The sequence below is a fragment of the Balaenoptera borealis genome (genome assembly GCF_965194805.1).
Source record: "Balaenoptera borealis genome assembly, chromosome: 3".
NCBI classification, from domain to species: Eukaryota; Metazoa; Chordata; class Mammalia; order Artiodactyla; family Balaenopteridae; genus Balaenoptera; species Balaenoptera borealis.
Genome location: NC_138866.1, coordinates 33650682 through 33665678, shown reverse-complemented (window position 1 = coordinate 33665678; position 14997 = coordinate 33650682). Strand labels below are relative to the sequence as shown.

The 14997-nt window shown below is 38.6% G+C and overlaps 1 protein-coding gene across 12 annotated transcripts in view; it reads left to right on the top strand.

Moving 5' to 3' along the window:
• RAD51B (RAD51 paralog B) overlaps positions 1-14997 on the top strand; it is a 734492-nt gene that overhangs the window by 104765 nt on the left and 614730 nt on the right. Inside the window, exon 9 of one of the 12 annotated variants that reach the window (XM_082384409.1) lies at positions 10024-11354. The exons of the other annotated variants lie outside the window; for them this stretch is intronic. Within the exon in view, the coding sequence (XP_082240535.1) occupies positions 10024-10107 (84 nt within the window). The 3' untranslated portion in view covers positions 10108-11354. Of the gene's footprint in view, positions 1-10023; positions 11355-14997 lie in introns of those variants that run through there. 12 annotated transcript variants of the gene reach the window in all.

The window sequence follows — 14997 nt, the reverse complement described above, 5'->3', positions numbered from 1 at the left end:
AAAAAAACCCCTAAAGCTTACCCCAGACCTGGAAAATCAGCATCCTCAGAGGAGGGCTGGGAATCTGTTTTTAGCCAGTGCCCTGCTAGTTCTTACTGTAACCAATTTATTGAACAAGTCCAATTTATTAGATATAAGCAAGTATTGTTTCCCAAAATTTCTAGTCTAGGTGACTTCAAGCAAGAGCACACACCACAACTTTCCTGTGTGTGTGTGTGTGTGTGTGTGTGTAGGAGTATGCATGTATATATGTATGTATAACTTTGGGAAATATATTCTCCCAGTGCAGGCTAGAGCTGTGACTCAGACTCCTTGTGGTCCAACTCAGGGATACTGTGTTTTCAAGATCCAGGTCCTCTTTGGCAGCAGAATAAGTGAATAAGGGAATTAGAGGTTTTCAGGGTGGTTAGTGGAGGGCAGTGTTCTAAATCTTCTAGTTCTGCCAGATACTGGTGGTCTCTACCAGGGCTGTGATCTTAGTATAGATGATTATAGATGTCCAACTTCATTCATTCTGTCAATGAGGACCCCCACAGAGAAGGGTAACCGTGGCTTCCTGCACTGGTCCGTGTTAGCGGTGTGTTCTTCACAGGGTAGGTGTACTCGCGGGCATCCCCTTTCCCCATCCTTGTTTTACTTCATGCTTCTGAACTTGGGGGCATTGGAACCGATAAAGCTCTCTTATGTGCCCCCCAAGGGCCCCAGTCCTTTTCTTACCAGGCAAGCTGTATTCTCTACAGTCCTTTTTTGGAGTTTGGGCTTTGGGCATGGACTACTCTAGCTAGTGCTCTTCTTTCAAGAATCTCCAGACAGGGACTTCCCTGGTGGCTCAGTGGTTAAGAATCCGCCTGCCAATGCAGGGGACCACGGGTTCGAGCCCTGGTCTGGGAAGATCCCACATGCCGCGGAGCAACTAAGCCCATGCACCACAACTACTGAGCCTGCACTCTAGAGCCCACGAGCCACAACTACTGAGCCCACGCACCACAACTACTGAAGCCCGATCGCGTAGAGCGTGTGCTTCGCAACAAGAGAAGCCACCGCAATGAGAAGCCCGCTCACTGCAACGAAGAGTAGCCCCCGCTCACTGCAACTAGAGAGAAAGTCCACGCGCAGCAGCAAAGACCAAACGCAGCCAAAAATAAATAAATTAATTAAAAAAAAAAAAAAAAAAAAGAATCTCCAGACAGTTAGCTACATATCTCTCTAGTTCAAGTGCTTACAGGTTCTGCAGCTCAGCAAGCAGCCCACTTGGAATCAAGCTGCCAGTCTCTCCTTGCAGACATCTTCGCCTCCCAGTCTCTATGACCAGCTCTCTTGAGGTGCCCGTGTAGTTGATGATGCCACTCCCACGAGGCCAGACTTCCAGGCTCTCCCTTCCCTTGCCTTAGTTCTGTCTTTGGGAGGGTTGGTTAAATGCACCAGCTGGTTTTGCTACTCCTTAGCAAACCTTGGGGGAGAGATCTGGACATAATTTTCGGTGCTTTTCCTGATTTGGGCATTTACTGCCTCTTGCTCTCAGCTGTGGGCCCTTGTCACTGATTCAGGGACAGTAGGACAAATGCCACTTAATATCTTGTTAGATTATAATCAGGTAAGTTTAGGAAATGTTTTTGCAGAGGAATATATAATCAGATTTGATTTTATAGTGTTTAAAGTGTAATTTAAATAAAAGATCTCAAAGGAATTATATCTTTGCTGATTCTACCAGAATTGAATTTGTCTGCTTTAGGGTAAGAAACAAAGTAAATATACTCATGACTATGAATGTTTGTATAGTATCAACATCAGTAACTTCTGACAACTTAATTGTAGATATAAAGACATGGGTTCAGTGTATCTGGTGCTGCCAGAAGACCAAACTGGCACAACAGAAGAACTGGAATTCATTGATATTTCTTAGTTAACTTTCAGGTTTTTCAGTTTTATTATGTGGTACTTTCTGGATAAAGGGAGCTTAGACCACTAGGTGGTGCTTTATAACTAGAAAATACAAGTACTCCCTTACTACTACTAGGGTCAATCTAGCAAAGCAATGGCCAGTGAGAACAGCTGGTGCCAGTCCTAAGACACAGGTTTAAAATAAAAGAGAAAGGAAGAAAGGAAGAGATAATGATAAAAAGAGAAAAAGGAGTAGGAGGGCAAGAAGGGAGAAAAGGAGAAAGTAAACAGGTATATTGTGAAGGAGGTTGTCAAATACCATCAGTAATTACCTCAGGAAAGTGGCTCCTATGCCATTTGTTGCTGATTTATCAATATTTCCTTGTTTATTCATTTATTTGATATGCATTTAATGAGAGTCAGCTGAGGATACCATGGTAAACAAGACGTTCTCCCTACCCTCTGAGATTTTACAGGTAAAGGGAGCTTAAGATATCTGAACTTAAAATCTTGACCCTTTCTTTGTAGAGTATGTTAAATAATATGGAAAAGAATACTTTTAAATTTTAGTTTTGTTTGTTTCATATCCTCTATTTCAATCCCCTACCAGAGAAAACCTTTCCTAGAATTCAACAAAGTATTCTTATTAAAATATTTGAAAATTAGCTCCTCTAGGGCTAGTAATTCAGGAATCCAGAGCATGCAGTTCATTATTTGGCTCTTATTAACGGGTATGCGGGGGTCGGGGTCTAAATGTGTTGAGTGAATGATAGGTTCAGATAGGGACCTCAGCAAGCCATCTCCTGATTAGAGTCTACAGCCTTCCTGGCTCTTTGTAGAATTCAGGCTTCTGATTTTGAATACTTTCCTGACAGCACCATACTTCCTCATCAACTATAGCACGCTGCTGCCATTGCCTGTTTACAAGGCATTCTGTGTTTCTCCATAACAGTGAATTCTTTTATGGTAGAGTCTGTGTCTAATTTAATTCATTCATGTAATCCCAGTGTTTGGCAGGTGTGAGTGCTCAATAAATTTTGGTTGAAAGAATGAATAAATCTTATTACTTATAGTGTACTTGGTAAAAGATAGCTTCCTAATAGGACACCTTTCTGAAAGAGTTAATTTTTGGATATACCAGAAAGACCTGCCTTTAACACTTTTCACATACATGAGAGAGTGTGTAGACAATTACTTTGAAGTATAAGATGAAGTACACTTTCAAAGATAACCAAATGATACACCAGTCATTAAGATAGAGATGGATTTGTAATGCCAATTCTGTAAATACAACTCTTAAATTTTAATGTTGGATTCTGTTGCTTGACCTTGGATAAATAGCCCACCTGTAGTTTTCTAATTTTTTTATTTCTAACATAATAGGGACTGATGGCACCTATTATTAACTACTTCAGGCTCTAGGACCTGCTGTGGACTTCATGTTACAAAGATGTACGTTGGAACTAAGTCGGGGTTGAGTATAGGAGTAAAAGATAGGAAGACGAATTTCACTGTGGGTGAATTCTACTGCCCCCAGAAGTCAATGTCAGTAGATCAACATCTATTTATTGAATGCCAGAGCTTTAACTCAAGAATACATATCACAAAATAGATGTATCATTATAGATCTCAAAATGCTTGCTATTTTATAAAGAACATGTTACAGAAAGCCTTCAAATAACAAATGCTTTTTAAACAGTTTTATTGAGATATAATTCACATATACAGTTCACCCTTTTAAGGGTAGATAATTCAGTATGTTTTTTTTAAGCATATTCACAGATTTGTGCAGCTGTCACCACTAACTCCAAAACATTTTCATCACCCCCCAAAGAAACCCCATACCTAGTAACAGTCACTCTCCATTTCCCCCTCCCCCAGCCCATGGTAATTACGTACCGTTTTCTGTCTCTATGGATTTTCTTATGCTGGAAATTTCATAAAGATGGAGTCATATAAGATATGGTCTTTGTGACTGGCTTCTTTCACTTATCATGATATTTTCAAAGTTTGTCTGTGTTGTAGCATGTTATCAGCACTTCATTCCTTTTCATTGCCAAATAATATGCCATGGTATGAATAGACCTCATTTTGTTTATCCATTCATCAGTTGCTGGACATTTGATTTGTTTCCACTTTTTGGATATTATGAATAATGCAGTTATGAGCATTCACATACAAGTTTTTGTGTAGACATGTGTTTTCCTTTCTCTTGGTTATATACCTAGGAGTAGAATTGCTGGGTCATATGGTAACTGTACGTTTATCATTTTGAGGAGCTGCCAAACTGTTTTTTCAAAGTGGCTTTACCATTTTGCAATCTCATCAGCAGTGAATGAGGGTTCCAATTTCTCTATGTCTTTGCCAACCCTTGTCTTTTTTTTTTTTTAATTTTAATTACCACCATCCTAGTAGTGGGTGCGAAGTGGTATCTCACCGTTTAGTTTTTTTAAAAAATTAATTAATTAATTAATTTTGGTTGCATTGGGTCTTCGTTGCTGCATGCGGGCTTTTCTCTAGTTGTGGTGAGCAGGGGTTACTCTTCGTTGCGGTGTGCGGGCTTCTCATTGTGGTGGCTTCTCTTGTTGTGGAGCATGGACTCTAGGCACACGAGCTTAGTAGTTGTGGCTTGCGGGCTCTAGAGCGCAGGCTCAGTAGTTGTGGCACACAGGCTTAGTTGCTCCATAGCATGTGGGATCTTCCTGGACCAGGGCTCAAACCCGTGTCTCCTGCATTGGCAGGTGGATTCTTAACCACTGTGCCACCAGGGAAGCCCTCTCACTGTGGTTTTGATTTGTGTTTCCCTAACTGCTAAAGATACTGAGAACCTTTTCATGTGCTCATTAACCATTTGTGTATCTTCTTTGGAGAAATGTCTATTGAAATCCTTTGCATGTTTTAAATTGGACTGTTTGTCTTTTTGTTCTTGAATTGTAAAAGCTCATTATATATTCTGGATATAAATCCCATATCAGATACTTGATTTTCAGATATTTTCTCCCATTATGTCTCTTCACTTTCTTGCTTCTTTGAAGCAAGGTGGTTTAGATTTACCACCATAGAAGGTGGTATAGATTTATTGCAGTGTGTTTACTTGTTATATCAGGTAGGTTGCCATGAAGGGGATGAACAAGGTGTTGACAGTTGTCTTATATTGATACCCAAGGCTGTTCCCTAAATCAGTATGGAACGCAATTATAGGAAGCCAAAAAAGAGCTAAACTACTAAGAGTGAAACATAATGTCTTCTAGCATATAACATACCCTCTTCCTGCTGTCTTTGTCTTATCCTAGTTACAAACTAGTAGAGAAATGCTAGGGGTTGGGATAGTGAGAAGAGAATAGTTGTTTCCCTCTTTTGTGGTTCAGTCAATGTATGTTTTTAGAGATATAGCTAAAAACAAAACAAAAACCAATAAAGGGCCAACTGGTTCCAGCAGGGATGGCAGTAGTTCTACTTTAGTCAAATCACTATCAGAGAAATGTCCTCACAATTGATCAACATCATAGCGCTACAAGCTGTTGTCTTTCTTTGACTTTAGATAGAGTGAGAGTTGCCCTTTGGCTACAAAACTTCTAATTTAGATGGTGGAGAAAATGGAGGGTCTCTGTCGTGTTTTTCTATTAGTAATTGGGCAAGTGGACTGCTCTGATGAATGTGGAGTGACACACTGAGATGGTTGTGATCACTTGCCCATCTTTTTGGCCAGTCTTTCCCAGTGGTCCATTCGAGAACATCTTGGTCCCCTTACCACACCTTCAGCTTGATATCAAAGTGCAGTGGTAATAATGAAGATATATATTTTTTTAAAATAAATTTATTTATTTATTTTATTTATTATTGGCTTCTTTGGTTCTTCGTTGCTGTGCACGGCTTTCTCTAGTTGCCGTGAGCGGGGGCTACTCTTTGGTGCGGTGCGTGGGCTTCTCATTGCGGTGGCTTCTCTTGTTGCAGAGCACAGGCCCTAGGCACGTGGGCTTCAGTATTTGTTGCACGCGGGCTCAGTAGTTGTGGCTCGCGGGCTCTAGAGTGCAGGCTCAGTAGTTGTGCGTGGGCTTAGTTGCTCTGCAGCATGTGGGATCTTCCCGGGCCAGGGCTCGAACCCTTGTCCCCTGCATTGGCAGGAGGATTCTTAACCACTGTGCCACCAGGGAAGCCCAGTGAAGATATTTTAAAAGTTGACTGAGATAAACTTAAAAATGGTCATATGTGGCAAATGATAGGCACAGATGAGTGATTTTTTTTTTTCTTTTTTGCATTGAGTGTTTGAAATAGAATACTAAGAGCCTTCTGAGAATGATGTTCAATGTCCCGAATTTTTTTCCTGGAATGGCCTATTAAAACCATTATGGATTCTTTTTTTTTTTTTCTTTTTGAATTTATTTATTTTTTATACAGCAGGTTATTATGGATTTTTGACCAAGACTTCTCAGCTGTATTATGTGAAAAGGTTTGGGTTTTGTAAAGTAGCTTGGCATGTGCTACAGTGCTTTTTAATTTTTTTAAATTTTAATATTTTACAATATGAGCGGGAATTTCAGACTATAGGTGACACTTGTTTATGTGAACAGTTCCCCAAACTTTGCTTTCTAAAGTGTAACTGTTAAATCTTTTGGAATAACAGTACAGTTGTCTCTTTAGAAAGATCCTTTACATTGATGTCTTATGACTGGCTTAAGTTCTTCTGGCACATTCTCTCCTGATTCCCCTCTACCCCCAGAAAGATATTTTGGATCTTCTTAATCTGTGCCTTGTTCAGAAAGAAGAGGTGAGTCAGAGAAATTTTCTAACACTAACACTTTTGGGGGAGGTCGCACCATATAGTTTTGAATCCAGAATGTCATTAACTGTCACTTTTGCTCTTTTGGGCTGGTGGACAAATTTGTAATCAAATATACTGCGTAATGGTGACATAATTGAAGGTGTAGGTTTATCCTTAAGAACACAGCCCCCAAAACACTTGTGTTCAGTATGTAATGTCTAAGGTGGTTGTGAAACTCTTTGCTGTCAAATAGCGGGGACTTCTCCATCAATTTGTGTATGGTTTGCTTTGTAGATGACACTGTCTTTGAGTAGAAAACAGTTGACACTTCCATGTCCCATTGGCATTTCTGGTTAAGTGTAGCTCAAATACTATTATGTTAAACTTTCGTGCCTGATAATGTGCTCTTCCAGACTAAGGAGTCAGCACTCTGTGACCCTAGAGGAATAGTCTCATTTGACAATTTCAGTACCACCTAAGATTTTATCTAGTGTGTGATATAGTGACTGTTATATTGATTTGGAGTCTAGGGAGATAATTGATAACCTTGGTCCTGGGTTCCAGGGGATAGGATATCTGTCATAGAAGAAAGGCAATGATTAAAGGAGCAATATTTATTGTTGTTGATCAACTCTGACTGTGAAACATTTAAGGCATTTGGGCTCTAATTTGAAAGATTAGTTGAAAAATAATTATTTAGCACTTATTCTGCGCCTATTACTTTGTTAGGTACTGGGAAGTTAGAGACATAATTCCTGATCCTGAGGTACTTACATTTGGGGGAAGATAGGCAAACAGGTAGATACTTAAAAAAAAAAAATACATTGAGGTAAGGACTTTACTCTTTTTTTTTTCTCCCCAATGTGGAAGCATACACAAAGGGGGATTAACAAATACATCAGCTGTGGAAAAAATTATTTTTTTAAAGGCAAGAATAAAATAAATGCACAATTCAGAATATTGATGATCATTGGGAGGGAGGCAGAAAGATGGGATCCAGGAGGAGCCCATGTATAACTTCATTGGGATTGGGACTATTCTAATTCGTAAATTGGGTGATGGGTTCATAGGTATCTATTTTTATCATTACACTTCATAACCTATATAACATACATATTCTTCTGTATCTATTAAATGCTACATAATTTTAAAAAATCAAGATATTTCAGTAAACATTTCCCAGTCTTAATTTATTAGAAGCATTTACTTAGGATAAATTGGAGAAAAACTGAACTCAGCCAAACTTTCTCTGTCTGTTTAGTATCTATTCACCCATCCATCTGTTTTTTTACTTTACTTAATTTTTTGAAATATAATAAAAATAATGTAGAAGTTTTTTAACATGACTTGAATGCCCTGTTTCTGTGCTCCCTAAGGTTCCATGTACTCCCTGTAGAAAACAGTTTATAGGTCAAAAGGATTCTGTCTGGACTGGCCAGCCAGACATTTAAGTATTCATTACCTCTGTGTGAGTGTGTGTGTGTGTGTGTGTGTGTATTTAATGATGTTTGTGCATGGCTTAGCTAGGGATTTTGAAATATTTGTAGGGTTTTCCTATTTGCTGGGTTGTTTTAGAATTGAGAGCCATCAGCAGAAAAAAAACAAGGAAGAATACTATTTCTTCTTTCATCTATGTCCCATATTATACAAGTGTTCACTGAAAGTAGCACCAATTTTCTGGGAAAGGTCATGTCTGAGACTTTTCTCACCCTTTACCCCTACTCTCCAATTCATGTTTCCCTTTTACAATGTGGTCATGTGCTTGCTCAAGTCTGGCTTATGAACCGTGTAGAATATTTGTGCAGTTTTGTTTTTTAAGCCCTACACTGTGCACATGATGCATTATTTAATTTGGAATGGGCTCTGAGTTTAGTCACACGTGCTTCTTGTGGTGTTTATCTTGGAATCCACAAGTGGGAGGGAAGTATTTTTGCATTTTATACATCTGGACATTGTTCATGATCCTCTTGTGACTTGGAAATTCTCTGTGGGGCAAAATCCAAAGAACAGTATTAAAAATAACATGGAGTTATAATGACATCTGAGTAAAAACCCTTGAGAATACTGTTCTGATCCGGCAGAGTTTGATATTGATGGTGAACTTTTTCAGTTGCCTGCTTCACTGTTGGCCTGAGTAGTTTGCTGGGATTACGGTTACCTGACACCCTTGCATGTAGGCTAATGCGCTGCCAGACTTTCTGAAAGTCTACAGCAGATTTAGCCTTTTGGGAGGGGAAGATTTTGCCTTGATTTTGCATAGGGTAAGACAGGTGAAGTAAATTCTGTTTATTGCTTCTGTGCCTTTGCCACTCTCTTGCTCCACAGGCATCTTAAGATGCGGATGACCTGTGAGGATCTTTCCAGTCATTCCCTTGATCCTGATTCATTCCATCTAGTTTAGAGCTAAAGGTTGATCCTGAGAACACCTCAGGGGCTGTGTCAGGACTGGGAGCGGGGCGGGGCAGGGGCGCTAGTAACCTTATCTTTCCCCTGATTACGCATGAGAAGTTGTTTTCAACAGGATTGGACAGGTATAGTACAGTACCTCCTCTTTTTGGCTAGGGTTCTGCTAGAATGGAAAAAGTGAGAGGGGATGTACCGAAGCCTTGCAGCTCTTTGAGTGAGTTTGCATATGGACAGTATTGCTTTTTGGCTCCAATCTAGTTTTCTTTCATTCCCATGTCTCATCTTTTATGCAGCTGCAGAGAGCAGGCTGGGAAAGCAGAATGAAAGCTTCAAACAGATTTGCACTTGAATAAAAGAAAGAGTGATTTCTCTTGGTCAGAGTACAGACCTGACTGAGGAGGAAGTTGTTTGCTTTTTCACTTTCTGAGTAAGGACTGTTTGCTTTTTTCCCTTCAAATGTAATAAAGAGGGGAAAAAGCTAATAAGTTGGACCTGCTAGTTAAAATTCATATAGAATTTTCAAATGTGCTTAATAAGGTTTATCATATGATTATAAAAGAAGTAAATAGTTGGAGGGCAAAGGTCAAACTTTGGTTGAGGTTTTAGAATGAGTTGAATATGAAGTGGTTTGAGTGCTTGGATAAGACTACTCAAGTAGGAGCTGTTTCTCTTTGCTGGTTTCTTTGGCCTTTACTTTGGGAACTTTTTCCCCTTTACTTTCGTAATGCATTTTGCAACTTTCAGTTAAAAAAAAAATCCAAAAGAGTTCAAGCTTTTAGCATATAAACACATCCTGGTCCTATGATGGGAATCACAACATAGCCGAGAATGGCTTGACTTCAGCTGGAGAGAGGTTAATAGTAGTAGCTCCAAGGGTTGATACCAAGATCATGCTTGTTTAACGTTTTAATGACTCCAAAAGGAAATGGTGAAATCTGCTGATGACACCAAATTGTTTTTGCTGATCCAAACAGGGATTTCTGGGAAGCTTCTTCACAGTATTTGGAAGAGTGGAAGAATTGGGCAATGTGGTAGCAGACACACCAAACTTGAAGTGAAGGTTTATGTAGCAGGAGTAATGTCAATACATTGAAGTTATGAGGCCTGCCAAGTCCTCCAAGAGGAAGACTGTGGGGTCCCTATAAAGGAGTTGGCTTTGATTCCTCTCATGAAAGAAGATTTAGGACAAAGAACATTTTGGTATATAGAAAATGAAAACTCCTATGGTAATAGTTGTAATTATAAAGTATAGTGATTTAAAGATATGGTATCTGAGTTTCTTTCTTTGCTAATGCCAGCAGTACTATATCCAAATAAGTGCTGTTTCCCTCAAAATAGTCATGGAAGATTGTATACTCATTTTATGCATGCTCCTCTTTTGGGGAATAGCTCCTAGTACATCCTTTTGACTATTTTCTGTGGTGGAAGGTCTTCATTTTTTAGGTTATTTTCGATTTTTAAAAAAAATTAATTAATTAATTTTTGGCTGCATTGGGTCTTTGTTGCTGCACGCGGGCTTCTCAGTGTGGTGGCTTCTCTTGTTGCAGAGCACGGGCTCTAGGTGCGTGGGCCTCAGTAGTTGTAGCACACGGGCTCAGTAGTGTGGCTCGCAGGTTCTAGAGCACAGGCTCAGTAGTTGTGGCGCACGGGCTTAGTTGCTCCGTGGCATGTGGGATCTTCCCAGACGAGGGCTTGAACCCATGTCCCCTGCATTGGCAGGCGGATTCTTAACCGCTGCGCCACCAGGGAAGCCCCTATTTTCGATTTTTGATATAGCTAATGGTCATTTAGAAACAAGTGAATAAGATGAATGATCAAACTAGATAAATTTAAAATATAAATTATAGTAGTGAAACTAATTTTTTTTTAATTGCTTCAAAATTTTCTGGAGGACTTCCAGAATCATATGTGAAATGATTACCACAATCAAGTTAATTAACACACTCATCGTCTCACATAGTTATTATATTTTTCTGTGTGTTGAGAACACCTAAGATTTACTTTCCTAGCAAATTTCAAGTATACAATACCATATCATTAACTATAGTCATCATGCTGTACATTAGATCCCCAGAACTCATTCATCTTATAACTGAAGGTTGTACCCTTTGATGAGCATCTCTTCATTTTCCCCACCTAGCCCTGACTAACCACTATTCTACTCTCTGTGAGTCTGACTTTTTTATATTCCACATATGAGTGAGATCATACAGTATTTATCTTTCTCTATCTGGCATGTTTCACTTAGCCCAATGTCCTCCAGTTTCATCCATGTTGTTGCAAATGGCAGGCTTCCCTTTAGAATAAGTTCTTGGTTGATTTATTTCACAAATGTTACTCACTTAGATAGGTAAGTGGTAGAGTCTTGTTAAAATACTTGTTTCACTATATTATAGATACACCATGTTTATAAGTGACCTTTTCTTTTTAAAACTGGTAGAGCTCTATGTCCCCCAAGTGTACTCTTAGGGAGGAATCAGGAGGTTGTATAGTAACTGGAGATTCATTTAATGCATTGATATTTTCTCACTAAAACCTCCATCTGTGTAATGAAAAAGACCCTGTGGGTTAATAAATAAGATAGTCACCGTTACAGTACAGGAGCTGTGGGCTGGCCATCTACATCCATCCATCCATCTATCCATCCATCCATCCATCCATCCATCTATCCATCCATTTACTTGAGAAGAATAAAGACACAGCTCCTTACCTCAAGATTTCTTTTTCTGCCATGCCAGTATATCCATGTGAAACAAACAGCAGTCAGTTGCACCTGTGTCAGTGGAGTAAGTCAGTGGTTTTCAGACTTTATCTGTGGAAACTGCATTTGGATTAAACGAGGGCAGGATGGGAATGCTGTTGAATTTTTGTCTTCTCTTTTCCCCCTTGATGAGAATCTGTGGAGTAACTTTTGAAAAGCACTGGTACAGAGAATAAGTTATTTGGAAGGTCAGAAAAGAGTTTGTGTACTAAAAGCGGCTAGGGAGGCTTACTTCATTTCGTCCTTACTCTTCTAAGATTATTATTGTTTTTTAAAATTTATTTATTTTATTTATTATTTTTGGCTGCGTTGGGTCTTCATTGCTGTGCGCGGGCTTTCTCTAGTTGCAGTGAGCGGGGACTACTCTTCGTTGTGGTGCGCGGGCTGCTCATTGCAGTGGCTTCTCTTGTTGCAGAGCACAGGCTCTAGGCGCACGGGCTCAGTAGTTGTGGCATATGGGCTTAGTTGCTCCGCGGCATGTGGGATCTTCCTGGACCAGGGCTCAAACCCATGTCCCCTGCATTGGCAGGCAGATTCTTAACCACTGCACCACCAGGGAAGCTCTCTTCTAAGATTATTAAAATTAAGAATTTCCACTTATCAGTCTTATGCTTCCCTATCTTGAAAGTCAGTAAAACACAAAATCCACCCACATATTTAAATTTACTACAGAGTTTTGCCTTCATAGTTCTCTGTGTTTAAACTCATAAAATAGAAGTCAGGAGAACTTCTAATCTAAAAGCAGATGGCTAGCCCAAGAAGAAAATGTCTTAAAGCTCCACAGTCCTAAGTGCTGGGCCCCAGACTGGCTGTGTCAAATTTGACAAAGCTTTCGAATTTCAGCTCAGACATATTGAATCAGAATCTCTGGAATAGAGCCCAGGTATTTTAACAAGTTCTTCTTTGCATAAAAATAACACCTCCTAAAAAATAGATGTATAGAAAAAAAGCTTAAAGATAGAATGATGCTAAAATGTATTGAAATAAAGCATGATATGGAGTTTGTCCTATGGAGTTTTGATGACTGAAGTCTGATTAATCATTATTTGAACCTACCAATAGTAATAGAAAGCTTGATATCATGGTTAAGAGATGGGTTCTGGACCTAGAATGTCTGGATTCAAATCATAGTTTGGTCACTTACTAGTTGTGTTACCTTGGGCAAAGTTTTAATAACTTCTCTGTGCCTCAATTTCCTTATCTGTAAAATGGAGATAAAACTAATGACACCTCAAAGGATTATTGTGAAGATTACATGAAATATTGAGTGAAAAGCACTTAAAACACTATTTAGCACACAGTAAGCCCTCAGTCAAACTTTACTACTATTATTACTTGTTCTTCTAATTACAGAAGTAAGTATTTGGTCCCTACTGTGATTTCTTCTTATAATGAGTTCAGGCCTACTAAAGAAGAAAGTGAAAAGAAAGCAGGAAAAATGATTGCTCAGATATGAGTGTGTGTGTGTATGTGTGTGTGTGTAGGTAGGTAGGCATTTACACTAAGTATATTGTATAAAAATATATAATGGGGAAAAAAAGCACACCCTCTTTAATTTCTTCGGAATAGGATTTTAAAGTAACAGATTCTACATTTACTACATTTTGCATTTCTGCCCCACTCTGATAAAATGAGCAAAAGTGATGTGATCCTAACAGACACAGTAGATGGCGCTTTAGACTTAGTTTTTAAAGAAACTGGCACTAGAAGGAAAAAGTAAAGCACATTTTAATGGGCTTTTAAAAATTTTTCACCACCAAGGCAAATTTCATCTTAGAGTATGTGCCTTTAAGAAGAAAGAATTTTTTTTTTTTGACAAAGCTGGATAATAATTTTAGCAAAAATAAATCTCCCAGTTGCTATGTTTGTGCCAGGTTTGTCACTTGGAAAATGTTAGTTGTGTTTTAAGCCACAAACATATAAGGAAGTTATTTTCTTTCAAAACATTGCCTTATTTTTGAGATTGTCCCCCCCCCACCCTGTCTCTGTATTTAATATTTCTTTTCCTAGTTTTTTTTGGGCCCTTTATTATTATTTATTTATTTATTTAATAAAAATGTGGTCATAAAATTACTTTGAATCACATCCATTTGTAATGTAGTCATATTTAAAAATTCAGCTATATTCATTCTAATAGGCCTGAAAGTGTAGGTCTCCATTAAAGGATAATTATAGTACTTTTGTTACTACCATACTATGCTTTATGTACTTGATCTTACTTAATCCTAGCAATAACTCTATGAGGATTGTTATTCTCTTTTTTTTTAGATAAATAAACTGTCTCAGAGATGTTTAGTAACTTGCCGAGCTCACATACTTAGTGGTAGAAGTAGTAGCTGCTTCAAGAGTTTCATCAGTGCACTATAGGTGTATTTTTTGAGCAACTACTGTGTGTCAGGCTTGCTAAGTACTGGGCATAGTATAGTGACCAGCACTGACTGGGGCCTTTCCCTTATGGACCTTGCAGATTGTTAGATATTTGATAGCATCTCTTTGAAGTCTACAAGATTGGGAATAGTTCATGGAGATGCAAAAATGTACATCAGAGTCACTGTGATTTTTAGGTAGATCAGGGAGCCCTTTTACCAAAGAGAAAGACTCATACCTAGCTTGAATGTATTGCTATATTAAAATACTTATTTAGGTATACTCATTCTTAGCCAAGGGAAGAGCAAGACCTCTCTTCTCTCTCCAACTCTTTACAGTTAAACCATAAAATCGACAATAAAAAGCAACATAAGCTAAACTGTCTTCCAGATAAGGATCAGGAAGAGTAAGGAAAATGCGAGTGTACTAGAATGTCAAAATTTTCCATTGGTTAAATGGTATTAAAATGTATAAAGCAAGAAAATGTCAGTGAGAGTCTGAGAGAATAATGTAGTTTGTGCACAGTAAGACCATGGTAACTTCTAGATGGTTTCACTTATACCATTTCGTGAAACCTTTTGATGTACAACCAGGCTAGTGATACCCTAAATTGCTAAGTACCCCTTCCACCTGGGACATTTAACATTTTTCTTTTAATTGATTTCTTTTTCCAAAAGTTTCACTCTATTATTTTCACATATGATCCCAAGCTCCTATGCTAGAAAAAAGTATGTAGTTGATGAGGAAACATAGACCAAGAGTTTTAAATTGAGGCCCATACCTGGGCTTCAGTAAGTCTTCAGAACTCCTGAAATTGTAT